At 40.1% G+C, this 27205-nt stretch overlaps 4 protein-coding genes across 9 annotated transcripts in view; 2 read left to right on the top strand and 2 right to left on the bottom strand.

Moving 5' to 3' along the window:
* Window positions 1-4809, top strand: part of LOC120421537 (serine/arginine repetitive matrix protein 1) — an 83740-nt gene extending 78931 nt beyond the window's left edge. For all 6 annotated transcript variants that reach the window (XM_039584762.2, XM_052710185.1, XM_039584764.2 and 3 more), the window contains 4 exons: window positions 1635-1735; window positions 1796-1913; window positions 1999-2132; window positions 2193-4809. In XM_039584762.2, coding sequence (XP_039440696.1) covers window positions 1635-1735; window positions 1796-1913; window positions 1999-2132; window positions 2193-4110 — 2271 coding nt within the window. In that variant the 3' untranslated portion in view covers window positions 4111-4809. The remainder of the gene's footprint in view (window positions 1-1634; window positions 1736-1795; window positions 1914-1998; window positions 2133-2192) is intronic.
* A 2582-nt stretch (window positions 4810-7391) lies between these two features.
* Window positions 7392-8478, bottom strand: LOC120421541 (translin). Its single transcript, XM_039584770.2, has 3 exons — window positions 8269-8478; window positions 7879-8179; window positions 7392-7810 (listed from the first exon to the last, which is right to left on the bottom strand). Exons 1-3 carry the CDS (start codon window positions 8341-8343, stop codon window positions 7476-7478), a joined length of 711 nt encoding a protein of 236 aa, XP_039440704.1. The 5' UTR covers window positions 8344-8478; the 3' UTR covers window positions 7392-7475.
* Window positions 8479-9903: 1425 nt separating this feature from the next.
* On the top strand, window positions 9904-11175 carry LOC120421543 (uncharacterized). The gene is made up of 2 exons (XM_039584771.2): window positions 9904-10048; window positions 10111-11175. The coding sequence occupies exons 1-2, from the start codon at window positions 9998-10000 to the stop codon at window positions 11152-11154; spliced, it is 1095 nt and encodes a 364-aa protein (XP_039440705.1). The 5' UTR covers window positions 9904-9997; the 3' UTR covers window positions 11155-11175.
* A 3049-nt stretch (window positions 11176-14224) lies between these two features.
* LOC120421539 (sphingosine kinase 2) overlaps window positions 14225-27205 on the bottom strand; it is a 41722-nt gene continuing 28741 nt past the window's right edge. Inside the window, exons 2-3 of the mRNA XM_039584768.2 lie at window positions 23009-23108; window positions 14225-15303 (exon numbers count right to left, since the gene is read on the bottom strand). Of these exons, the coding sequence (XP_039440702.1) occupies window positions 14371-15303; window positions 23009-23108 (1033 nt within the window). The 3' untranslated portion in view covers window positions 14225-14370. The remainder of the gene's footprint in view (window positions 15304-23008; window positions 23109-27205) is intronic.

Raw genomic sequence — 27205 nt, forward strand, 5'->3', positions numbered from 1 at the left:
ATATAAAATTTAGTATGAAATATTTTTTTATTCATCCCCTAAAGTATTGTCCACAAAGTAATTTACAACAAAGTTTGACTAATTTGAAAATCACGTTATTGCAGGATTGGGTTCGTAAATTTGACAATTTTGGAATAAGAAGACAACAACTTCCTTCGTTGCTGTGCACCCTTAAGAAAAATTATAAATTATTTCGAGAGTGTAAACAATTTTTGGAGTTCTCTGCAATAACTGCAATTTGCAGGGATCAGAAAATCTGTTCTCAAGATATAGTTTTTTGAATATTTACCTAGCCTTTTCGCAAAAAAAATAATTTTTAATTTTCTCAATCATTTTGATTTATTTTTCAGCTTATAGAAGTTCAACAACTAAATTCAAATACAAAAATTAACATTAAACAATGTACAGTACTTGTTCGGTAACTGGGCTGGGAACGTAGCCCAGTAACCAAATGCTGCTCTCTAATTGGACTGATCGAATAATGACGAGGGAAACACCGATGCATTATATTTCCTCAACAAAAAATAAAAAGTAAAGTTACTCCCAAAATAATTCCAAACCAAACCCTTTAAATTTTCGTTGAATATGACTTGAAATTTCATTAAAACTTGAACAAATATTTTTATTTGATGATAACATATTTGCATCCACTGATCCCTCAATCATTTTGATTTGTTATTGTTTGTTTTTGCTTTTTAACTCGAGTTTTAGTTCTCGAGCGCCTAGTTAAAAAGCAGCCCAGTTAAACCTCTACTGCCAGAATTTTTTCGAGGTCATTTTGAGCAACTTTAGTTCTACAAAAATTTTACTGCTTTTGTTGTATATTTTTCTTGTTTCACTTTTAGTATGTTAATTAGCATTTATCTTGTTTAGTTTATGTTTGTTTCTGATAGTATTTGGCTTGCACTACCACCTCCTATCATTACCTTTTGCTTATCTTATTTTTTCATGTTTGTTCAGTCATTATTTATTTAATTTTTTTTGCTTGTTTTCAACATTTTATACTATAGAACGATACCATTATCATTTAAATTGTAAAAAAATGCTCTGATGCTGAGGCTTTTTGGGGATATTTTTAAAAGAAGGACAAAAACATGAAATACAAACATAAAAATTTGCATTGGCCCTATTTATTTCTTTAAAGTTTTAAATTATCTTTCAAAACTTGGTCCAACAGTAATTAAGCTATTAAAACTACTCGAAAAATCAACGGGTTAGCATTGAAATTGAAAGTCCACTTAAACCAAGCACGAAAGATGCACCGTACCGCAGCAAAGTAGTGAAATTTCTCCTTTCATGCTGTGTTTTTATTTCTTGCTGCTTGTTGCTTTTTTTCCTACTGCATGCACTCCACAACCCTTACCTCTTCTCAGAAAACCCATATCGCCTGACCACGCTTGTGGCCACCTCTAACGCAATTATCGATATTGTTGCATTCAAAGTGCCATTTTCGATTACGTATTCGAACTGCTCTTTTTTTTTCGTTCGTCTTCCTCTCTCGACTTTACCTCTTTTTTGCATGTTTTTTTAGGGTTCACACACTTTTCTCTCTCATACCAATTTTAAATTTGCCACAACAGTATAATTTATTCGCCATTCGTTGAATTTGTCTTTTTCGCACATTTTAATTCCAGTCTGACGATCAAGGTGCAGAGGCGGTGACTAAGGCGCCCCTAACCGGCATTCCACAGGTGGACTACGTGTGGGATCCCAACTTGCCACGAGAACTGAATGGGTAAGTTCTCAAAAAAAAAATGTTGGAAAAAGTCACTTCAATTTATTCCCACCAACACAGGTTCAACTTGTCCCACTACCCGTTCCTGGATTCGGTCCCGACCGAGGAGGACATCGGGTTCACCTGCGACCCGAAGCTGCACGACGGTTTCTACGCGTCCATCAAGTTCGGCTGCCAGGTAGGGATACACATTTCTTAAAGGGGAAGGACATGTAGTACCATTTTTTTTTTTTTTTCATAAACGATTTTTTTTTGTTTGACAGCTGTACCATCACTGCATCCACGGGGTCCGCTACGACTTCCTGTGCGCCAACTACACGGCCTTCGACCAGAAGACGTTCATCTGCCACTTTGCCTCCGAGGTGGACTGCAAGAACTCGCCCAAGTATTGGTTTAGGTGAGTGATCTTCGCTTTCAGATCTCCAATTGGGTATTCTTACGAACTCGGGTTTTCCAGGAACGAACCGCTGTACAAGGCAACCACAACCACCACCCAGAAGCCGGCCCCGACGCTGCCAACGACGGCCGCTCCGACAACGGCGGCAACCCGCGCCCGGCCATTCCGTCCAACGGTGCGGAGGAGAAGGCCCCAGGTGGATGACTACTACGATGATGAGTACGAGGATGAGTACTACGAGGAGCGTCCCCGGCGCAGGAAGAATCGGCCACGGAACCGGCGACCAATCTACGAAGACGAGTACGAGGACGAAGATCGGTTTGAGCGAAGACCTGCGGATCGGTACCGGGATCGAGAGCGCGATCGCGATGTAGATGATGAGGATTACGAGGATAGGAGACCTTACAGGCCATCGAAGAATCGTAATCGGAACAGAACCCCGGAGGACGATCGACGATATGGTTATGAGGAGAGGAAGCGTAGACCGGTGGAGGAGGAGAGAAGACGTCCGGCGGTGGATGACGATCGACGACCGGTTGAAGAGGAGAGACGATCTTCGCAAGGGGATCGTCGCAAGAGGCCAACGGCGAAACCGGTTGACGATCGCCGACCGTTGAACGAGGATCGACGATCGTTCTCCGGAGATGAACGGAGACGACCTGCTGCGGGCAGTCGTCGGCCGTACACCGATGATCGACGATATGACTATGACGAAGAAGAGGATGATTACAGCCCGAGGAGACCGGAGAAGAAGTCGAGACCGCAGAGCGATGTTGTGACGGTGAAGCCTTCGGGATCAACGATCTACGACAAGCCACGTGCAGCGCCGAAGATCAACCGGCCGGTACCGTTGAACGAAAAGAACAAGTACTCGTACGTGAATCCGGAACCGTCCAAGAAAAAGCCCTCCAGTACGGCAGCTCCAGTACAAGAGTCGGAACCGGAGTACTACGACGAGTACGAGGATGAACCGAAGAAGCCAGCTCCGGCAGTCGTTGACAAGCGCAAAGCTACGGAACCTGCTCCGTCTCGAGGTAGCGTCACGTACGACGATCGTCGCCACAGTGCCTCGTCCGACGTGGTCTACTACGACGATGTGATCGTACCGAAAGATTCCCTTCCCCAGAAACCGGTTCCGGGAAACGTGAAGAAGCCAGACGGCGTCGAGCGGGTCAACAACCGCGACAACTCTGAACTGGCTAACCGTTACAACGAAAAGATACGATCAACCCAGCGCGTCTCCAAGCCCGATTACGACGATGAAGAACCTCCAGTCGAGCGTCCCAAGTCGCGCCAACCAACCCAACCCAAAACTTCCGCCAACATCTACAACAACTTCAAGAACAAGAAGCAACCGCAGCAGCCAGCTCCAGTCGAGAACCGGAAATTGGCCGCTCCCCAAACCCCACGTGACTACGAAGTGATCAACAAGCCCGCCGAAGTTCCTAGGCCGATCATGCGATCGACAAAGCGACCCTTCCTGCCAAGTCGCGGCGGAAATCCCTACGCGGCACGCGGCCTCCAACCGGTTGGCGTAGCCAAGCAGAACCAACGTCCCTCCACCAACGACTCCGAACGGCCAGCCCCGTTCCGGATCGACGTGGACGCCTCCCCAAACCCGCCAAGCAGCACATCCCGGCCGCCACCCCAAAACGGCAACGCCGCCCAAGATAACCGCGTCAAAACCCTGGACCAGCTGTACGACGAAGAGTTCGACGTGACGCTGAACGACGCCCTGAACCCCACCCTCAAACCCCTGACCCGAAGCGCCCCCGCCAACAACTTCTTCCGCAACCGGTACGTGCACCAGAGCTCCGACTCGGACTTTGTCCCCTTCGAGCCCAGCTTCGCCCCGTCCGAGTTCCGAAGGGCGGCCGTACGACCTCCGCCGCACCGACAACAACCGACGGTCTACGTGAGCCAGGTCCGGGGCCATCCGCTGCAGCCGCAACGGTACGAGTACGAGTACGAGTACTGAGCTGGAACAGCAGCAGAGACAAACAGACGGGATACGTGGTGGAAAATTAGCGCCATCTGTTGCCCAAAAGGGAAAACACCAGTGTCAAGTGATCTGAATCTAATTGCCCCATCCGTTTGTCTGTGCGCGTTTAATTTATTTAAGAAAGCTACAAAAATCCAGGCGATGAAAATTTATTTATTTACTCAAGAAAAAAACAAGTAAAGTGAGTAAGTTTAACACAAAACACTAGAAGAAAGAAGAGGTGGAAAAACTCCTTCACAAACTGACGGAGAAAAAATGTGTAAAATTCTTAACGAAAAAAAAGAAAGAAATATCAAGCCTTGTCTGTACATATGTTTCTGCTCTGTATTTCTTAAAGTTAAATACTCAACAAAAGGTGATATCGACGCAAAATGCAACTTTTTTACTGGAAGAGAGGACAAACAAAAATTGAGAAGATTAAAAAAAACTACGAAAAAGCAATGTGTTTGTAATCTTTGCAATAGTAACTTAGCTGTTAGGGAAAGTTTAATGAAGAACCATGAAAAATTTAATAAAAAAGTGCTTCGTAGAACGCTAAAGCATGGAAAAGTTGAAAAAAAACAGCAAACAAAAAACCTACTGGATGATAGTGAGAGAAAGGGTGAGTGTGAAAGAGAGAAAGATTGAGGAGCAAACGAAAGTGCGAAAGTGAGAATGAGAAAGAGGGTTCAGTGAGCATGATCGCAAGAAGGAAACTAGAGATTTGTGCGGCGAAAAATAAAAAAGAAAAAAAAGACAATTTTGTATGAGAAAGAGAAGAATAAAGAAAATATGATTTTCGTAAAGTGGAGTTTTACTTTTTTCCGAAATCTGGGTATGTAGAATTGAATGAACTCAAAATATTCTTAGACTCACGTGAATTTTCCTGATCAATCAATTTTTTGCTCTTCTCTCATTGCCTTTTGCATCATCAAATTGGGTCCTAAAATGAAGCTTAAATTTGTGTTATTATTGTTCACAACGATAAAGCTTATTTTTTTGAGTACAATGACCTTTTGTACGACCGCAAAGGATTTAAAATGGATTTTTAAATCAATTTCGAACAATTAGCATCACGGTTCTTCTAGACAGAAAAGGTCCTACTTGACAGCTAGTTCCAAGGGGACCATAGTTGATTCATCGAAAAAATGTTGTCTTGTCATTATTGTTTTTGCGTTAAAATGAAAATAAATAATAAGAAATAGGTTTCAATCGTTTTTTTACCGTTGTCCATATCATTTTCCATACTAATTTGACAACTGTCCATACAAAAAAGGTATGTAAAAATCTATGTCGTTTGCTGGAATTGTGTAAGAATAGATCAGGACCACACCGAAAAAAAATAAACCGGGAAATGTTTTTTTGCTGATTTTTAAAATCACTTTTTGTCACTAAAAGTTTATATTTAAAAAAAAAAATAAAAATATATTTGATATCATTTCTAATGTATAATTAAATTTGCAATCAGAAAGAACCTTAGTAAAATTCTGATAAAGTGCACCTAAATATAGCCATTATTAGATACTTTTTTTAAACAGCAGTTTTTCAATTTTGAAAAACAGTGCACATTTTTGCCCATTTTTGAAAAAAAATGTCCAGAAGGTTGAGTAAATGACCAACGTTTTGCTTTTTTGAACTTTGTTTATACGGCCTTTGGTTGCTGAGATATGGCCATTCAAAGATTAAAAAAAACAGGAAAAATAAGATTTTCTGAGTGTTGCTGAATTAGCTCTCGTTTTTTATCACCTATAGAGCTAATTTTGTTAAATTTTCTGCTCTTTTCAACAAAAACTATTTGGAATTTTCAATTCAAGACTAACATTTTGAATGGAAATAAAACACTTATTTTTGACATATTCAAGTGTTAGATTAGATTTTCTGGAGTTTTCAGGAGATTTTTTGTCCTATAAAACAACAAATTGAATCAAATGAAAACAAAAAATATAAAATGTTTACTTAAGAGCAAAACAAAATGTGCAGGGAATTATGTTACACATGACCAGTATGACAAAGAACTTTGTACAAAGCCTCAAAATAAAATCTTTTTTTTATGAAATTAAAAATAGTTGCAACTGTCAACTCGCTTATGTACCATTCAAAACTTGTGCTTCAGTTTAAGCACTAAAATTGTTTCCTGATTGGGTCTGTAAATGCAACTGTTGCCAATTCTGTCAAAATGGCCAGTTTCATCACCAGTATCAAAAACCATGCATTTTTATACCCATATGGCAACAAATCGTATGGTTCGGTAAATGTCCCCCCGGGAGAACCTCCCGGATAAAAAATTACCATTTGATTACCATATTGGATCATACAATGACACTTTGAGAAATGGTAACTATTTGTGAAATCGTTTTTTCAATTTCCCAAAATTAAAATTTAACTATATTAAACTATTTGTGAACTGTTTGATTTAAGGTTACTTTTTGCCAAATAGTACTTAAACCATTTATTTACCATACAACAAACAGTTTTTTGACGAAAATAGTACTGAGTTTTTTAAGGTTACCATTGCTAACCACCCTTATGCCAGATGGTTAAACCATTTGTGAGATAGTAAAAATTCATGCCAACCATATAAATACCATTTTTAAAATAGTAGTCAAACATTTTTGGAAATGGTAGTAACAATATAGTTTAAAGTTCAATTACCATATGAAAAAAAGTTTTTATATGGTACTTTTTTATGCGGGCTTCCCTCAAGCAACCAGCCACTCCTGGCTGTGGCAAATATCCTACAGATGTGGTCCCAATCCCAAGTCTGATCCTCCAGAAGCTTTTTGTTAGCTTATCCAGCTTTTTAAGCGAAAATGGCGTTCGAATGGTGAACGCCCGAAATGTCAAAATCACGCAGTGGTACCAACATTACGAAAAAAAGTGTGCCATGGCATGACAGAAGCATTTTTTTCTAATGTTGGTGCTACTGCGCGATTTTGACATTTCGGACGTTCAACATTCGAACGCCATCTTCGCTTAAAAACCTGGATATAGTTTCGCACGGCATGTTGCTGCTTCCACGCAACAGAAAACAGTTGCGTTGCAGACATCATCTTAGCTTGGGATGTAAGATTCAAGTACCTAGAATGTCACGCCGAGACGATGGTAAAGCGCGACATCTTCAGAAATTTTGGATTGACACCGCAGACAGAGCTTTAAGACAAAGTTCTTTATCAAAAAGCGTAATAATTTTCTCAAATCTTCTACAAAACATGAACACAAACTACCTTTATATTCTCCAGAGAATCGTTGTTATTTCATCAGCAAAAAAAAACCCAAAATTTCGCGAGTTGCACTTCAAAGTTCAGAATATGTACAACAGCCAACATACCTCTTTTTCTCGAAACAAAAAAAAAAGTAACTTCTCACTGCTCGGAAGCCGCAGCCGCGGCCGGTGCCTGTCCTGCCCCGGCATCCGCTCGCAGCCCACGAATGCTGATGTCGTACACAATCTCCTCGATCTTCTTCACGTCATACTTGAGCGCATCGAACCGCTTGCGGAGGCCATCGTTTTTCAGGTTCAACAGACGGTAGCCCGAGTTGAGGTCGGCCACAAACTTGGAGATTGCAAGCGGGCGCTCGTAATCCCCCAGGGTGACCGAATTGATCGCGTAACGGCTCAGTTCGGACGCCATCTGGAGCACTCCCATGAGGTAGTCCTCGATGTCCAGGTGGAACCCGTCCGATTGTTTCGTTTTCACTGAAAGAATAGTTAGGAGGTGTTAGCTAGTTGAGTTTGTTTAGAGTAAAGCTCACAGGTTGACATACTTCCCAGCACCTCGGCGGTCGTATCGCGGCTCACCAGGAATCCCTTCTCCAGGTAGACGGTCAGCGCGACCAGAAACACGACGCGCTGGGTCAAAAAGTGCCAGTGGTCGTTGTACCGGTAGTACTGGCCCTCCGGAATCAGTTCCGCGAGGCGTTGGTAGCCCTTGCGGCACACCTCGAACTGCTGCCGGGCCGATTGGCACGCGGCCGGCACGTCCGTCAGGCTGCTGTGGATGACCTGGAGCGCGATGGTTGCCTCCTTGGCGGCCTGGTCGATTTCGCGCACTACTTCGCGGATTTGCTGGAGGGAAAAGGCAGATTTGTTGGCGCGGTTTTGCAAACCCTGACACTCGGTCTGACGCGCAGTACAAGCCGGCTTCCGACACTCACCTCGCGAAGTTCCTGCTCCTTGTTCAGATAGTCGTTGAACCCGTCGAAGATGTCCTTAATCACCGCGTTCTGCATGATTAGTCGCGTTCGGCACTGTTTTATTTAAAAAATATTAAAATTTGAGCAGGTTTCGGCTGGAAAATGCTTGCACCAAATCGCCAGACACAGCAAACTTTGCAAACGCGTGTTTGTAAACAAAGAACGGTGCTTCTTCGGCGCGCGTCCCGTCACTCAAAATAATCCACACGTTGATGCTACCTGAAAAATCACGTAACCCCGATTTTCCCCTCGCTAGGCTCGTTTTACGTGACACACGTAAAAATAATGTGAAAGTGTACTGGCAAAAAAAAGTTTTCACGTTGATGTTACGTGAAAAGCCTTATGGTATTTTTCCACTAGGGTTTTCCATGTAGTTTTTATGTGTTTTGAAATGTAACTTCAACGGAACTCGAGTGCGCCATTCGGCGAAATTTCTACGTGATTATTTTAGTATGAAAATTGATGGCGTCCGGCGAAGACCTGCTGCCGAACTTGTTCTCGCAAAATATCATCAAAAAAAGAACAGACGGTAAGTTAAATAAAGTTTTAATGATTTTATTTATAAATAATCATAGAAATATTTTTTTGCAGCGGCCGAATTCTGGAAGCAGCATACTTTTACCGGTGGCCACTTGGATTCTGGCCCGTTCTAATATAAGCGGCTGGTCGTGGTGAACGACGCAACCGAAAATGTCACGGACATTGCGGACACTTGCCTGGGTGCGAGGTTGCTTTGCGGCCATCTTCTCGTCGGCCTTGGCCAGTGTGGTGCCCGCGCCAAAGTTGTTCGAAGCAGCAAGTTGTATCCGGCAAGACCAACGAACCCGTGCACGGAATTCGAGAGCTGAACGTGGTCGCCCCAATCATCTTTAACATCTTCCTGGCAACGCCATCCTGGCCAACCATCCGAGCACCCAACTTGATCGGAAACTTTGCCTAGTTGCTCTCAAAGTACCTGCCCCTGGTGATGTGCAGCCACGTTAACGTGGCACAGACAGAAGTACCACAACTAACGACAACGACTTCGAAACGGGTTCCCGTGCGGCCACGAAGTATAGCGGAAACAGAAAGCTACGTACGAACGTCTTCCTGCTCGGTTTCATGAGAGACTGGACCATTCTTTATAAATGTTAGCAAAGGAAAATTGAATAAAACTATGATTTAAATTGAAACTAGAACTGCATTTCTTGTTTTTTTTTTCTGTTTGATAAAAAAAAATATCAGAAATTAGACCACATTAGTACTAGAAGGTTCCTATAATGTTTACTACAACAAACATGTAGAAATCATCAATTGATTCATTTAGCTTTTACGTGTGAAGCACGTAGAAACGACGTGAATTGATCTGGCCAAGCAAATTCCGTTTCTACTAGGGCCGCCTCGTAGAAGTTACGTGAAAACTCTAGTGGAAAAATACCACATAGCTTTTCACGTAACTTCAACGTGAATGTTTTTTTGAGTGGTCGTTGTTCGCTGTCAGTCAGTCGAAAGCTGGCTCCCGTCACTGAAAATACAACACTGAAGTTGAAACGTTTGCTTCAGACGTTTTTTCTTGTAATTTTCGATGACGTGATTTTGAGGGGAAAAGCGCGCCAAAATCAAACCAACGCGCTTTGAGCTAAGTTTTGAAAAGTTAAAATTAAAAGAAGCTTTTGTTGGAACAGTCAGAGTTGAAAATCCCAAAATCGACATGGAAGATGAAAGAATGGACGAGTTCCAAATTGATGATTTTCCGAACGAGGTAAGACGAATTCTCACTTGCGAAAATCTCACATATTCATTCGATTTTCTCCCTCGGCCTAGATTCTGGGGATGATCTTGGACCGACTTCCGTTCGCCGATCTGCTCCGTGCATCTCACGTTTGTGGGCGCTGGAGCGCAGTTGTGGCCACTTTTTGCAGTCACCGTGTTCTGCTGCGCATCAGAACCAACGAAAGGGTGGAAATGCTGAGTCGATTCCGCCATCCCAAGCACGTGGCAATCAATTTTGAGCTTGGATTTGTGCTTCACCGCGTCATGGAGTGGGTGCGTTGGCTGCGGGAGGTGGCGTCGACCCTGGAGACGTTGGACATCACAGTTGGAAATCTTAATCTGTTGGAAGAAGTGGAACTCACAAATCTCCTGGAACTTGAGTTGAGTATTGGCCGCTACGTGGAGCTGGAGATGTCTGACACTGAGCAGGTCGACCTTCTCAACCAGTTCTTGGGTTGCCTCAAGCGACTGAAAGTGGCCGTAATAAGTGCATCTGGTAGGGTGATGTCCAAAATATCACGCTGTATCTACTCATTGAGAAACATCGAATACCTCACGCTCGCACCGACCAGCCGCTACGCCGTGCAAATTGCAGACTTATGTGTCATGACCAACCTCGACCAATTGAAAATTTTGGATTGTGGAGTAGTCGACTACCCTCCGGAAAACTTCATACGATCCCTGCCCATGCGACTTGAAGCCCTTACATTGAACGAGCTCGACGTTAGGGACGTTTCCAGGCTGCAAATGTTGTTCCACAACGTCCTCAATTTGGAAATCATTCAACCAATATCCGGCGATTGCCTCCACCAGATCGCCATCTCGTGGCCCACGCTTGACCGACTGTCCATCAAAGTCACACGGCTGGCCGGGGTGACGCAGGACCTGCGCCGTTTGCCGGACCTACGCACACTGGTGCTGCACCATGTCGGCCAAAGAGCGTTCAGCCTGCGGTCCAGCTTCCGGCTGCTAAACTCACTGCTCCGCATCAGATCGCTCGAGATGTTGGTCATCTTCGGCCACGGAGATTTCAGCGTTCCGGACCGGAACCCGAGCTGCGAGATTTTCCTGAACGATCGACAGTTGTCTCGTTGAAGGTCGCCTCAAGTGGCACTTGGATTCTAGTTTTAAGGATCATTTCTTTCTAACAAATAAGCCCACCAAGCAAAATTCGTTATCATTTCATAGATATGGATGAAAATGTGTTACATTACTTTCACTTACTGCGTTTATAAACTGCCTTATTGTTATGTTTGCATTCTCATCACCACCCGCTACAATACGCAACAAATATGTACCTTAACTTACACGCTAGTATTTAATAAATCACCGTCCCTAATAAGCCTTATATAAAAAGATTCTCTAAACGCAACGGAAATGATTCAACCAAAAAGCGCTGTACAAAACTGAACCGAAGAATGCTTGTTTGAAATTAAAATAAATCATTTTCCAATCATCAAATCGAATTCTACAGACTAGATAACAGCTTTTTGCTTAAACCCAACGGAATCTGTGTTGCGCTCGATTGGAATGGGGGAGAAAGTGCTTTTTTAATGTTTCGAATTTGGCTAAAAGTCTACAACCTTCTTTTTTTAGATTTTAAATTCAATGTTTGATATTTGTGTTAATTGCCGCTGCCTTTCCACTAGATACTTTTATTTATTTGGCTAAAATGGTTTAATTTTTGTTCCAATTGTAGGTGAAATCATCGTTAACTCTAGAAGGATATTTAGCACAATTGTATTTAGTTTTCCGATTGAGTACAGACAGAGTGGGATGACATTTTTATTTGTGAATATCATTTTATGAGTTGTTTTTAATTTTCTAAATTGGTGGATGTTGTAAAAGTTGGTTTCTTGTAGTGTTGATAATTGCTCCGTTTCACTGATATCATCGAATGTTACTTTTTTTCCTCTTTATCTAGCTCTTAACTTACCCTTTCAGTACAATTGCTTTTGTGTTGTTTGCTGGCGCAAATATGTGTGTTGGTGAGTTGAGTTTGTGGTGGTGTGTATTTAATGGTGTGTTACTTTAACTAACATACTAACTGCCTAGTGGTAGGTAATTCGTTTGCATGACACGTTTAGTTAGTTCGCGACCGACGGTAACTCGTTGCTGTTGCAGGTTATGTTTGAATTTGACACGAAATGTTATAGGAATGGCGCGAATTTTACAAATTATTCTCTATTGAATAACTCTCTCAGTGAGAGCTCAGTAAAACTCTTCTGATTTAGATTTTTCAATCGCTTACTCTTAAGTAGAAAAAAGCTATTGCACATCTAATCTAATCTAATCAGACCAATCTTTCGAAGGGATCCTGGAGAGTGCCTTAGGTTAGATGACGCCTAGCACTCTTCTTGTCATTTATTAACATTTGCAGTGCGCCATTGCATTAGAATGCATTGAAACATCACAAGCGTTAAAGCGGCCAGGCCTACTGCGTAAAGCCGTATCGCAGAGATGACTCGATATTAAAAAAAAACAATTGTTAACCTCTTAAAGAATCTGGTCCATTTCGTCGAATAAAACGTTTGCCAAATAAGACGATTCGCCGAATAGAAATTTCGCTGGATGTTTTTTTAAAATTAATTCTGGTTATGATAAAAAGAATGCAAATCCTCAGATAAAAATCTCAGAGGATCTTGTTATCCAAAAATTTAAATAACGGTTCTTGTTTTTTTTTCTTGTTGAAAAGAAAGCAAAAACTCAGCAGTTTTATTTTGACATTCAAGAATTTTACAAAGATCCGTTCTTATTGAGATTCTTTGAATGATTCCAAGGAACTGCACTGCCGTTCTACGCATAATTGTCCCATGTTCAAAAAAGTGCAACTGAGAAAAACGCGATTGAAATTTTTCAAACGATTTCTGTGTTTCTACGCATAATTGTCCCGGGGGACCCTATTCGCCCGAATTGTCCCTAATCGGCCCAGTTAGCAGTTTATCACCCTTATTTGTAATCCTCTTGCTATACAACAGGTAAACGAGACATAATGATTCGTAAAACTATTGATTCCGTGATAGAAAATACTTGGTGGGACAATTATGCGTAGAAATGCAACGATGGGACAAACAGATTTGGTGTTTTTTTGAAGAGTTTCCGAACAAAGTACCAAATTTTATGTGTTTTTCTGAAAGTATACGTCAAACTAATTTCAAAAATGACGAAAGGTCAAAATCGTCAAAAAAATGACATGGGACAACTATGCGTAGAACGGCAGTGCACTTCTTAGATAAAAAAGAAAAACCTCGCAGAAATCATGCAACATGCTTTGCAAAAAAAAAGTGCAGTGTTTGAAAGAATGCAATAAAAATTTTATTTTAGTTAATAGTAGTTTATGCAATAAGGTGCAAAAAGTAGATTTTTCAACACGAGTCGGCTCTGCCGAGTTGGATAGATACGACGAGTGCTGAAAAAATCGAGTTTTGCAAAAAGTTGCTTACAACATTTTTTGCAATTCCGAAAAACGCTTTTTGAATGGAATTTCGTGTCAAACATCCATGTGTAAAGTAAATTCACCGTTCAAAACTAAAAAATATTGAAAAATGTTACTTTTCGATACTAGTGTTGAATTGCAAAAATTGAAACTGTCAACTTTTCCTGTCCTTCTGGAGAAACGAAACGGCCTACTTTTCCCTACAAAAAAAAAAACAGTATGGAAAATTAATACCTTTCTATGCCATTGCTGAAAAGTGAAATGGATGCTGAAAAGTTGAACTTGTCAACACTAGTATCGAAAAGAAACATTTTTCAATATTTTTAAGTTTTGAACGGTGAATTAACTAAACACATGGATGAATGACATAAAATTTATTCAAAAAGCGTTTTTCGGAATTGCAAAAAATGTTGTTAGCAACTTGTTGCATAAACTACTATTTTGCAATTCCGTTTCGTGTTGTCGTTTAAGAGTGCAAAAAACTCACAGAAGTAAATAAATATCATCTTCTAATATAATTCGAATTATCAATATACATCAAAAATGTTTTAAACTGATCCTTCAAATGCATTTTAATATTAAACAAGGAAAATTCAATTTGTATTCGACAAAAATGCAGATTAGTGAACCAACTATTTTTGATATATTAGTTACTTTATTAACAGAGAATGATCTGTAAAATCCTGAACGAATTTTATCGGAATTTTGACGAAAACGGAAAATAATAGCTACATTTGAGCCTGCAATAAAGATTTGCTGTTTATTTCTCCAACAATCGTAATACATGGAACGGAATCGATGCACCCCTTTTATGTAACCACTAAAACAAGACTAACAATACAACAAAAACTGTGTGTGTGTGTTTTATCTCACGATCATTTCGGAACCATAACCCGCGCTAAACTAGGAAAGATCTCCGCCTGGATGGGCCCATACTCGACATCCTCCCCGTCCACCGTCATGTGCCCCGTCGTCCCAACCGGCTCGATCCGGAACGCCGTCACCGGCACCATCTGGATGTACTCGTTCTCCTGCGTTGGCATGTGCGTCCCAGTGCCGAGACCCAGCATAAAGGACAACAGCTGAGCCCGGCTAGCTCCGGCCTTAATTATCAACAGCCAAATGATCCCGTCGTTCAGCTTGGAAAGTGGCGCAAAGAAGCAATCCGTGCTAAGGTGCGTCTGGTAGGCCGCGTGCACCATCACAAACTCTCCGGCGAGCGACTTCCACGTGTCGGGCACGGGTGCCGTCAACGCCGGAAGCCGCGACGGAGGACCGTACATCTGGTTCGTCCCCACCGTCGTGCCCTCGTTGGAAGCCCGATCACTCTCGTAGATGCTGTCCTGCGTCGAAAAGTAAGTGCTCTTGCGGGACGTGGCCGAGTACCAGCTGTCGATGCGCGGCCGGAACGTCTCCAGATTACTCCCCGTCTCAAGCGACAGCACGTCACTAAAGTTGGTGTCGCAAGCATCACAGTTTTCCTCGTCCGCCGTCCGACAGTCGTGGCAGTCCAGCGTGGTGTTGTAACTTATGCTATGCTTGAGGCCGATTCCGGCGGCACCACCGAGGCCACCGTGGCCGCCTCCACCTCCACCGTCCCGGGGTAACGAGTTGGACCGGTGGTACGGATGGGACGGATTAACCAGCGCCGGAATGTAGGACACCTTGCCCTGGTAGGTGCGCAGGCTAATCAACCGGTGGACGGACCAGAGCGTGAACCGCTGGCCGCCGATGGCCCGCAGCCGCTCGCTCTCGATGTCGATGTCCGAGATGAGGCCCCAGCCGACCGACAGGAATGAGAACATTATCTGGAACGGAGAGGGAATTTTGTGTTATGTTCACTTACAAAAAAAAAGGAATTATAAAATATAAAATTAAATTTTATGAAATTATTTTTCTAGAACGACTTTCATAGAAAACATTAATATTACATAATTGATCAGTATTTTGCGATTTGGTTAAGACTTTGTGGGGGCCTCCATATGACAAATTGCATCATTTGTTCATAGAATAGTATGCAATTCTCTATCTTTATATCTACAAGAAGGGATGTAAATATTCGAAAATCTGTATCTTTGGAAGACATTTTTTGATCAAAGACACTTTGAAGCTGTAGTACTAGGGTGCAATCGAAAATTGGTTTCTTCAGCAACACATTTTTTGGGTCCCAATGAATGAAAAGCGAATGAAATTTGTATGGAAATTACTATGGAAAAAACTTGCGTTTTCACATTTTTGAATTTACAAAATTCATGTTTTATTATTTTATGTAACTAACACCGTAGAAGTATAGACCTGGATGTCCTGAACAACTCTCCCGAAGACAGGTCTATACTTCTACGGTGTTAGTTACATAAAATAATAATATATGAATTTTGTAAGTTCAAAAATGTGAAAATTTAAGTTTCCCAATAGTAATTTCCATACAAATTTTATTCGCTTTGCGCCAATTGTGAGCTTAACCAATCGCTCCCAAATTTTGGAAGGTTGAGATTTTTGTCATTTTAAATTTTTCCATATAACTAGATTCCACCCTACTGTAGTGCCTTTTATATTATTAGAACTGTTTAGACAAAAATGGATAGGCCTTTGCAAATATTTTCCAAAGTGTACACTCAAAATCAAAAGAACCCATCAAAAAGGGTTCTATCTACCATTTACCTATCAACACAGGCCCGAAAAACAACCCCAAAAATTTGGGAATGATTGATTGATTTTAACAATATTGTGTTGGTATTGAAATTCCGTCAAAAAAATCGGATTTCTGAATTTTATTAACGAAACTTTGAAATTCGCAATTCGCAATTTTCAGTGTAAGAACGGGCCTTGACCGATCTTATGCACCAGGTTCCCGACGAACACGCACTGCCCTTACACCTACATCTTACCCTTGCTCTTAGTCAGTACGAGCAACACGCTAGAACACGCTTTGAGTGTTCGTGCCAGGCATGCACACCTTCTTTTCCGGTTACGCATTTTAACTCGGCCGGGGGTGGTACATTGCGTAGGGTTTGATGTAAGTATAAGCGCCTAACCAGTTATAGTGTGCCTATCAATTTTCATTAAAGCAAAAAACTGTTTAATTTTTAGTTTCTTCACAATCAAAACTAATAATAAAAATATTTACAAAAATATAGGATCTTTGGTCCTGAGACCTTCGCAACAGCAATATATACGACCTTTTCAAATGTTAGACTAGATTTTTGAAACATCCAACTTTTATCCTTAAATCTTTTTATCTAATCACCTTTCATTTGCATCCGTAAAAAAACATTTTTGATGATAAAAACGTTACTTAATCCACCCTAGGGTGGTTGGTGCCTTTCTCACATTTAAAGGGTGCTATCCAAAAAAGACACAAAAGAGCGATGATTCTCAGTATTTAATCAATTTGACTAATAATTCATACCACTAGATTGGGTATCTTTATATTGCAGGGCACTTATGTGCTTACAACTTATGATAGGGTTGTCAGATCTCCAATCCAATTCGTGCTCATTGAAAAGGTTTTTTGATTACCTATCCAACGGTAGGTCGCATGAGAGATCCGGACAACGTTTTCATCAAAATATTTGAGATCAGAACTTCAAAAAGTGCATAAATAACACTTAAGTGCTTATAACTTATGATAGGGTTGTCAGATCTTCAATGTTTTGGACACGATGGAAAGGTTTTTTGATTACCTATCCAACGAGAGGTCGCATAAGAGATCCGGACAAGGTTTTCATCAAAATATCTAAGATCCGGTCTCTAAAAAGTGCATAAATAACACTTAAGTGCTTAAGTTTTCATCAAAATATCTGAGATCCTATGAATACAAAGAGACGAGTTGTTCCTTTTATAACGAGTGTTTCCTTATAACTTTTGATAGGGTTATCAGATCTACAATGTCTTGGACGCGTTGGAAATGTCTTTTAAATACATTTCTGAAAATGTATAACATGACGGGTTTTGCCTTCCTCACTGAGGTAAGGCTATAATCCTGCTCGAAAAATGAACTTTTGAAATACAGCTCGTAGACCTATATTCATGTATACCTATCGACTCAGAATCGAAAACTGAACAAATGTCTGTGTGTGTGTGTGTATGTGTGTGTGTGTGTATGTATGTATGTGTTCAAAATTCTTGCCAAGTTTTCTCAGCACTGGCTGGACCGATTTTGATCAAACCGGTTGCATTCGACTTGGTTTAGGGTCCCATACATCGCTATTGAATTGTTTGAAGTTTCGATAAGTAGTTCAAAAGTTATATATAAAAATGTGTTTTCACATTTAACCGGATCTCATTTATATGCATGAAAACTATGTCCGGATCCATCATCCAACCCATCGTTGGTTAGGTAATCGAAAAACCTTTCCAACGAATCCAAAACACTGAAGATCTGGCAACCCTGTCTCGAGATATGGCCACTTAAGTGATATTGATGCACTTTTTGGAAGCCGAATCTCACTTAAATGTATGTAAACGAAGTCCGGATCCATCATCCGACCCATCGTTGGTTAGGTAATCGAGAGACCTTTCCAACGAGTCCAAAACATAGAAGATCTGGCAACCCTGTCTCGAGATATGTCCTCTTAAGTGATATTGATGCACTTTTTTGAAGCCGGATCCCACTTAAATGTATGTAAACTATGTCCGGATCCACCATTCGACCCATCGTTGGTTAGGTTATCAAATAACCTTTCCAACGAGTCCAAAACATTGAAGATCTGGCAACCCTGTCTCGAGATATGGCAACTTAAGTGATATTGATGCTCTTTTTGGAAGCCGGATCTCACTTAAATGTATGTAAACTATGTCCGGCTCCACCATCCGACCCATCGTTGGTTAGGTAATCGAAAAACCTTTCCAACGAATCCAAAACACTGAAGATCTGGCAACCCCGTCTCGAGATATGGCCACTTAAGTAATATTTATGTACTTTTTGGAAGCCGGATCTCACTTAAATGTATGTAAACTATGTCCGGATCCACCATCCGACCCATTGTTGGTTAGGTAATCAAAAAACCTTTCCAACGAGTCCAAAACATTGAAGATCTGGCAACCCTGTCTCGAGATATGGCCACTTAAGTGATATTGATGCTCTTTTTGGAAGCCGGATCTCACTTAAATGTATGTAAACTATGTCCGGATCCACCATCCGACCCATCGTTGGTTAGGTAATCGAAAAACCTTTCCAACGAATCCAAAACACTGAAGATCTGGCAACCCTGTCTCGAGATATGGCCACTTAAGTGATATTGATGCACTTTTTGGAAGCCGGATCTCACTTAAATGTATGTAAACTATGTCCGGATCCTCCATCCGACCCATCGTTGATTAGGTTATCAAATAACCTTTCCAACGAGTCCAAAACATTGAAGATCTGGCAACCCTGTCTCGAGATATGGCCACTTAAGTAATATTTATGTACTTTTTGGAAGCCGGATCTCACTTAAATGTATGTAAACTATGTCCGGCTCCACCATCCGACCCATCGTTGGTTAGGTAATCGAAAAACCTTTCCAACGAATCCAAAACACTGAAGATCTGGCAACCCCGTCTCGAGATATGGCCACTTAAGTAATATTTATGTACTTTTTGGAAGCCGGATCTCACTTAAATGTATGTAACCTATGTCCGGATCCACCATCCGACCCATTGTTGGTTAGGTAATCAAAAAACCTTTCCAACGAGTCCAAAACACTGAAGATCTGGCAACCCTGTCTCGAGATATGGCCACTTAAGTGATATTGATGCTCTTTTTGGAAGCCGGATCTTACTTAAATGTATGTAAACTATGTCCGGCTCCACCATCCGACCCATCGTTGGTTAGGTAATCGAAAAACCTTTCCAACGAATCCAAAACACTGAAGATCTGGCAACCCCGTCTCGAGATATGGCCACTTAAGTAATATTTATGTACTTTTTGGAAGCCGGATCTCACTTAAATGTATGTAAACTATGTCCGGATCCACCATCCGACCCATTGTTGGTTAGGTAATCAAAAAACCTTTCCAACGAGCCCAAAACATTGAAGATCTGGCAACCCTGTCTCGAGATATGGCCACTTAAGTGATATTGATGCTCTTTTTGGAAGCCGGATCTTACTTAAATGTATGTAAACTATGTCCGGCTCCACCATCCGACCCATTGTTGGTTAGGTAATCGAAAAACCTTTCCAGCGAATCCAAAACACTGAAGATCTGGCAACCCCGTCTCGAGATATGGCCACTTAAGTAATATTTATGTACTTTTTAGAAGCCGGATCTCACTTAAATGTATGTAAACTATGTCCGGATCCACCATCCGACCCATTGTTGGTTAGGTAATCAAAAAACCTTTCCAACGAGTCCAAAACATTGAAGATCTGGCAACCCTGTCTCGAGATATGGCCACTTAAGAGATATTGATGCTCTTTTTGGAAGCCGGATCTCACTTAAATGTATGTAAACTATGTCCGGATCCACCATCCGACCCATCGTTGGTTAGGTAATCGAAAAACCTTTCCAACGAACCCAAAACACTGAAGATCTGGCAACCCTGTCTCGAGATATGGCCACTTAAGTGATATTGATGCTCTTTTTGGAAGCCGGATCTCACTTAAATGTATGTAAACTATGTCCGGATCCACCATCCAACCCATCGTTGGTTAGGTAATCGAAAAACCTTTCCAACGAATCCAAAACACTGAAGATCTGGCAACCCTGTCTCGAGATATGGCCACTTAAGTAATATTTATGTACTTTTTGGAAGCCGGATCTTACTTAAATGTATGTAAACTATGTCCGGATCCACCATCCGACCCTTCGTTGGTTAGGTAATCGAAAAACCTTTCCAACGAATCCAAAACACTGAAGATCTGGCAACCCTGTCTCGAGATATGATTACTTAATAAGACATGAATGCCACAAAAGTGGTAAAATGTCTATAATAAAAAAAATGATTACTTAAGTTATATATGTGTACGTTTTCTCTGGATTCAAAAAAATTGCTGAAATATGTGTACAAATCACTCCTATTACCCATTGTTGATAAAAAGTGAGGAAGGCATCAAACACATAGGTGGATTAAGTTAGTTTTCTTACAAAAACCACCCTTTTTACAATCTTCCTAACTTTAGTCAAAATCGTTTTTTGAACTTTTGAAGTACTTAACTAAACTGCATAATTTTTAATAGCGACTTATGGGACCCCATGACGGATCGAATGAAGCCAAAACGGACAAAGTCAACCGAGTCAGTCTCGAGATAATCGAGCGACAATTTTTTGAGTCGATAGGTATACATGAAGGTGGGTCTAGGAGTTCTAATTGAGAAGTTCATTTTTCGAGTGATTTTACAGCCTTTCCTCAGTAAGGTGAGGAAGGCAAAACCAGTCATGAGTGATCATTTCTAAAAGAGAGTTTTTCCAAAAAGATCAAAAAGATTTCTATGAATTCGTTTAAGAAGAATCCCTTTTCCCTGAGAAACTCAATGATTTGTATTTTTCAAGATTTTTTTTATTAATAAAACTTTGTGCATGCACTCCCTATGTCAAAGGAGCCACTTTGCATCATTAGTTTTTGCATACAATTTTGGGAGGAAATATACGAAAATATGTATCTTGGGAATGGATTCTCTGATCGACTTGGTGTCTTCGGCAGACTAGACATGTATTTATTTTTTTGTTTATGATTCTGATACAAATTTTATTTCAAGATTTTGTCCAACCTTACTTCAAAATTACCCTGAAAAATCAAAGGGTGAAAAATATGAAACTTTAATGAAAAAAAAACTTGAATAATCGATTTAAAACTATAAAAGTTACTTTGAATAACGTTTGTTTTTGTATTTCTACTCATGTAGAGTACAGTCATCCCACATATTCGGAACACCCACAAATTCGAAACACTTTTGTGATAATTTGTCAATAGCATGCCAAATGCAGCTTTTCTCTCGACCCTACTATTTTTAGGACCGTTATTTGGACATTTTCTTGCTATTTCACGAGTAAAAGTTGTACTTTTTGAACAAAAAAAACTTCACTTCAAGACTATTTTATCCAGAGCAGCAAAACACTGCCTCCAAATCGCCTGTTCCATGATTGTGGAATGTTATTGTGCCTCCCACAATTGTGGAACACCTAAATTTAACTGATGTTTTCACAAAAAAAAGTTATCAGACCATGGATAAAACATCACTAAGCTTGAGTGAAACTGGTTGCAGTGTGTGAAGTCATTATTTTGTTACAAATATGTACTCCTGGAGAGATCCGAAGTTTGTTAACATCCGTAAGAAAAAAGTGTTCCGAATTTGTGGATTTCAAGGGTCAAAGTTTTTCTCCAAAAACTTGATATAAAAGTAAAAATTTGCAGTTGTTCGATACAGCAATCGAAATATCGCATGAAAAGCTTTCAAATGAAGGTAAAAGCGAATCATTAAGTTCAATTACCGATTTGCTAAGATTTTTTGAACATTGGCCGATCTGTAAACTGTTCCGAATATGAGGGATTTAAAGTACAGTCATCCCAGCTTTTAAAGAAAAGAGTTTGAAGCCTGACATCCAAAAGACGCAACATTTTAGAAAAAAAAAAAACTATATTTTCATGAATTTATTGATATTTTGAAATTTTTTACAGAAGCATGACTGTTACAATGTATGAAGCATTTTGTAATAATTTTCGCATTTGCATGGGGATGATGATCTTAGCGGGTTGCAGACTGGATTTCGTCATGTAAATTAAGCATTTTGTGATACTTTTTGTTAAAAAAAAAATTTAGAATTAAAATTTGGGGTGATTTTCCTTCCTATAACATAAAAACGGTAGACTGATAAAAAAATTTTGTTCGATATTTTCCAAAAATCTTAAATTTAAAAAAAAATCTTGAAATGTTAAACAATAATTTAAAATTTTCGAAATATTTTACATCGAAACCTCAACTAGTTTGACAGCAATGGTTGTCAAACGGACAGGGTCACTTTTTAATTTGACACATTCTTTACATTCAATGAAATTGGTAGCAAATGACTTCAAAAGTTAAAGCTGCCTCAAGTAAACCAACAACCACCACGATTCGATAAAATAAGATGAACTTTTCAAAATATTCTAAATTTTTCTGGTAATTTTTTTTTTTTTTGCAGTATAACTTGTATTTTCTAATAATCTTATTCTTGAATTATTGTGATTGATTTAACACAATTAATTTAAACAACTAAAATTTTGACCTCACAGTTGAGTAAAATAAATATCTGATAGAAAAAAAAATAGTTGAATAACATGAAGTTCTTTTTGAATATCAGGCGACCAGATGGGGAAAAGGCAAAACGCTTCAAAAATATTTGTTATCATGACACATTCCTCAATCAAGTGCCCACTGCAAACCGCAATCAACAAGCCATTAAGTCGTCGGTAATCGATTCGAGACACAAAGATCGCCAGACGTTAAACACTGCTGGTGCTTGTTGTCGTTTACAGCTCCAATAGAGTGTTGTAGGGTGCACTTTCTTCGCTCAATCTAAACTAAACAAACACCAATATAGCCAATATACTCACATGAGAACGTGTCTCCACTCGCACTATATCTAACATGGAATGTTTGCCTTTGACTACGGTTAAAGCTGATGCCAGGATCGGTTTCGTCTCGAACGGTTCACTGAAAGAGAGAGGAAGAGGGAAATGGGGGGGATAAAACAACCATAAGTACTTGCTTTATTAGACAATAACTGAGGTGTGGAAGGAGGAGGCGGAAGCCAAGCCGCACACACTTCACTTGTTGCAACGAGCCACTCTGGTGAGTAAGGTTGTGTTTGTGCATGTGTGTGTGTGTGTGGGAGACGACAATTACGATGACATCGATGTCTTGTGCAAAGATATCTGTTCACTTATGGGCACTTATCGATACTAGAAGCAGCCAGCTACCAGCCAAGTTATAAACGATTACGTGATTTATTTAGCATCTGCTTCTGGCCAATCAATAAAAGTCACGTGTTGAAGCAAAACTGCATCACCAATTGAAGTTATTTTTGATCTAGGGTTGTATTAGCAATAAAATGTGAAGAATTGTTATTTTATGTTTAATCAAAAAATATTATTTGTTTCGCTTCAAACATATTTGACACATTTAGCAAACAAAATAACTAAGTAGAAATGCATTTTTTACAAATGAGAAAACCTCATTCGCATTTTTTTATTTATAGTTTCTATAAACGCATACTTTGCCCACAAGCAAAATTCCGATCACCTTCCCCATAACTGCATTCAAATGAATGCCGTCACCACGCAGCAACGCACGAGCAATACCGAGAAAGGTTGTAAGGCGTCATCCATAAAGTATGTCACGCTCTAGGGGGTAAGGGGGGGTCTGAGCTACCGTGACATTGCATGATATAAGTATAGGAAAAGCGTGACAAAGGGGGGGAGGGGGGGCAAATTTTGGCCGATTTTAGCGTGACGTACTTTATGGATGAAGCCTAAGAGAATGCAAGAAAGAGAGAGAATGCGAGAAAGAGAGAGCATACACCTACGTGTTGAGCGGCACTTTGAGTGCCGAGCTAGGTTTCGTTCGTAGCAACGTAGTGTGCGTTCATTGACGATCGCTGCGACATTTTTGCGATTATGTTATACTTAGGGGACAGTTGGGCAAGATTATCTATATTTATAGATTTTGTTTGGTTTTTCTGAAAATTACAGTAAATAAAGATATTAGGACCGCATAATTAAAAAATATTAAATTTCAAATGGGACAACTCTACAATTAGGAGAAGTTCTTTAGATTTGTTGCCAGTAAATAATTAATCCTCAGAAAGATCATGTCTTAAACAGGTCAACCTTGCATCAGCTTAAGGAATGTCAAGGCTAAAATTGTTTTCCTTTGGATTTCGTTGGTCTTCGAAACGATTCTGGCGTGTTTTTTCTTTTCTAAATTGTATAAATTCAGATAAAATTCTTTATGCTAGTTCATATTCTACCGATTTCGATCAAATCGTCGCATACTTAACATATCCCTCATGTTGATATCTTCCTCCACTTCCGAGAATGAATAGCTACTGCGAATTGCCTTATAACTTGATTATCTCTATTCTGTACTCAACGAAACGCTACACGACCACATCGTAAAGATTTCTCTGGCGGTGTTCCTCCTAGCTCGTCGCCAGCAGCTAATGCAAATTAGATTATTTTATTGGCCACAATTAGCGGCACGACAGCGGTTTAGCATATCAAAGCACCACCATCTGCGATTATGAGCTCGGACCATAAACTTTGAGGAGACATCTCCTTGGGAGGGCAGATTTGGCCTTCTCAATTGGAGTTCTTATTCTTCTAAAAATAAGTTTTCTTGAGCAACCCATCAATGTTCATCAAAATGCTATCAATTTGGAATGGCAAACATGCAAATAAATTCAATTTGGCAACTTTCGCTATGCTTGTGATATCTTGTCGTGCAAAGCATTTTGACAGTTTAAGAAAAATGAATGTCTTGCTTGACGCAATTAAATTAAAAAAAATTTGATCAAATTTTGTATGACGTGTGGCAATAATGCACGGAGTTTATTGATTTTAGTTGCATACCTCATAATTGGAATTGTGTGTCATGACTCTGTAAAAACAATGCTTGATATTTTTAGAAATAGCCACCTCTCACTAAATCTAGCTGAAAATGCACATGCGACAACCTAGCACATTCACGACGAAACGACAAATTTGCACCACAAACAATCCTTGACAAATGAAAACAAACAAAAAAACGGCTTGCATTGACACAGATTCCTTCTCCAGCCGGCCGGCATTTGGGCGAAATATAGTGTGCATCGTACCGAATTAATTGGCCATAGTCGAATGTGTATTTTTGCTGAATTATGTATGCAAAATGCATGTATGAATCTTCGTCCAACGACCGGCGACGCCGAGGTTTCTTTTTCTGTGTGATGCACAATCATTTTTTGGAACAACTGTTTTTTTTTGTATGCTTGTGAGTTAAGTGGTGCGAGCTGTCAGTTTTTTGTTGGTTTCTGTAAATGTACTAAAGGAGCCATTACACTACCGCAAACAAACAATCTCGCACTTTTTCGTGCTCATATTTTTCATATTTTTTTTTATTTTAAAAATTAAATATATTAACAAAAAAAAATTCGAAATTGCATTTTAATTTGAGTTTGTGAATACATGTTGCATTTTTTGTCAAAAATCTAGCATACCTTGAGTGTTTAGTGCCTTGAAACGCTGGTGCAATTTTGACAGATCGTGCTGGTTTGAAACCGGCGACAGACCTCGCACCACCCAAAGCTCGTGAGTGTCGAATAAATAAACAACAACACTACCGGTACATTTTCGGCCTGGAAGTGTCTGGCACATTTATTAATCAACGTGAACTCTTCATGTATTTCGTGACGAGGGCTCGGGCTCTCATAGGTTTTGTGTGCTTTATATAGACATGCCATCGAATCAGTTTGCACGTATGGCCAAATTGAATGGTGCTAATTTTGGTTAAATTTTAGCAAATTGAGTGATGAAAGCCAGCGGGAGATGGAGCTTTATTGATTTGATTAAAATTTAGACTGTGTTTGTGGGTTAAGCTGAAATTAACTTTACTTTATGATGGAGAATTTCCCTTATCCTCTTAAACGCAGAATAACAAAGCATTTGATTTGAACCTTGAGTTAAAGTAAACCTGTCAGCATATCACATTGTGATAAACGATCCCGCATAAACAATCCCGACCTTCTTCCTCCCTGGAGAGTACATTAATCAGTCATCAGATTTGTTGACATTCCGTATCCAATCTCTTTCCGTATCACAAGCGCCATCGTGTAATCCCTCCCCGGAATCACCCCCTGATGAGGTGTCATAAAATACCAGTTGAGAGGGTCACTTCTGCACGCCAAACACAAAGCCAACAACAAGTCTGTTTTGGCAGACAACAAACAACAACCTTGGGGTCGTTTGGTTCGAATCTCGACAGCCCACCACCGGCAAGAAGTCTGATTGTTGATGACATTGCACACAGGGCCACAGGGCTTGGTCGGGGGGAAATCCCACCGCAGAGCTGCGGAAGACCTTTGACGCAATATCCAATCTCGACTGCCTTGAGAGTTTCGAACGTTCATTCCACACGCATTTGTTGTCTTCCGCACCACCCTTGGCATGTGCAGTCATAGTTACTCACGGATGGGGGATTAGGGTGACTAGAGAAAAAATTGCCTGCCATTACAGGGCTAAATCGTACGGATTATTTTCTAAGTTTCTAACCGAATTCGTCCCTAGAAAAATATGAAATACATGGATTTTTTTCTAAAAGGTCCAATAAACTTTTTTTTTGCTTTTTGGGTATTTTGAAACCGCCTTGAATCAGGAGTTTGAATACTCCTCCCAAAAAACCCACCCGAAAAAAACAAAAAAATATCCAGATATTGCGGTTTAGTTCAATATCAGTGGCGTTTTTCTCAATAAAATTCTATCTTTCGGTCTGAAAATTTGAAGGCCACTTGGTTTATGGAAAATCCCCAGCCAGCCCGGACCATTGGTTTCATATGCTGATAAGACCTTTTTAAAAGGTTAGCAAGAATTGTTCTAAATTGTTTGATTTAAATTGATTAAATTGATTACAATTGTTTTAAATTTAATTGTTTAAAATTGTTCAAAATTGCTTCAATTTGTTTAAAACTGTAAAAAACATTGTTTAATGTTGTTTTAAATCATTTGGTATTCATCAATTATTTGGAATTGTTTTAAATTATTCCAGTTATGCTCCTA

Source organism: Culex pipiens, chromosome 3 (assembly GCF_016801865.2).
Source record: "Culex pipiens pallens isolate TS chromosome 3, TS_CPP_V2, whole genome shotgun sequence".
Classification (NCBI taxonomy): Eukaryota; Metazoa; Arthropoda; class Insecta; order Diptera; family Culicidae; genus Culex; species Culex pipiens.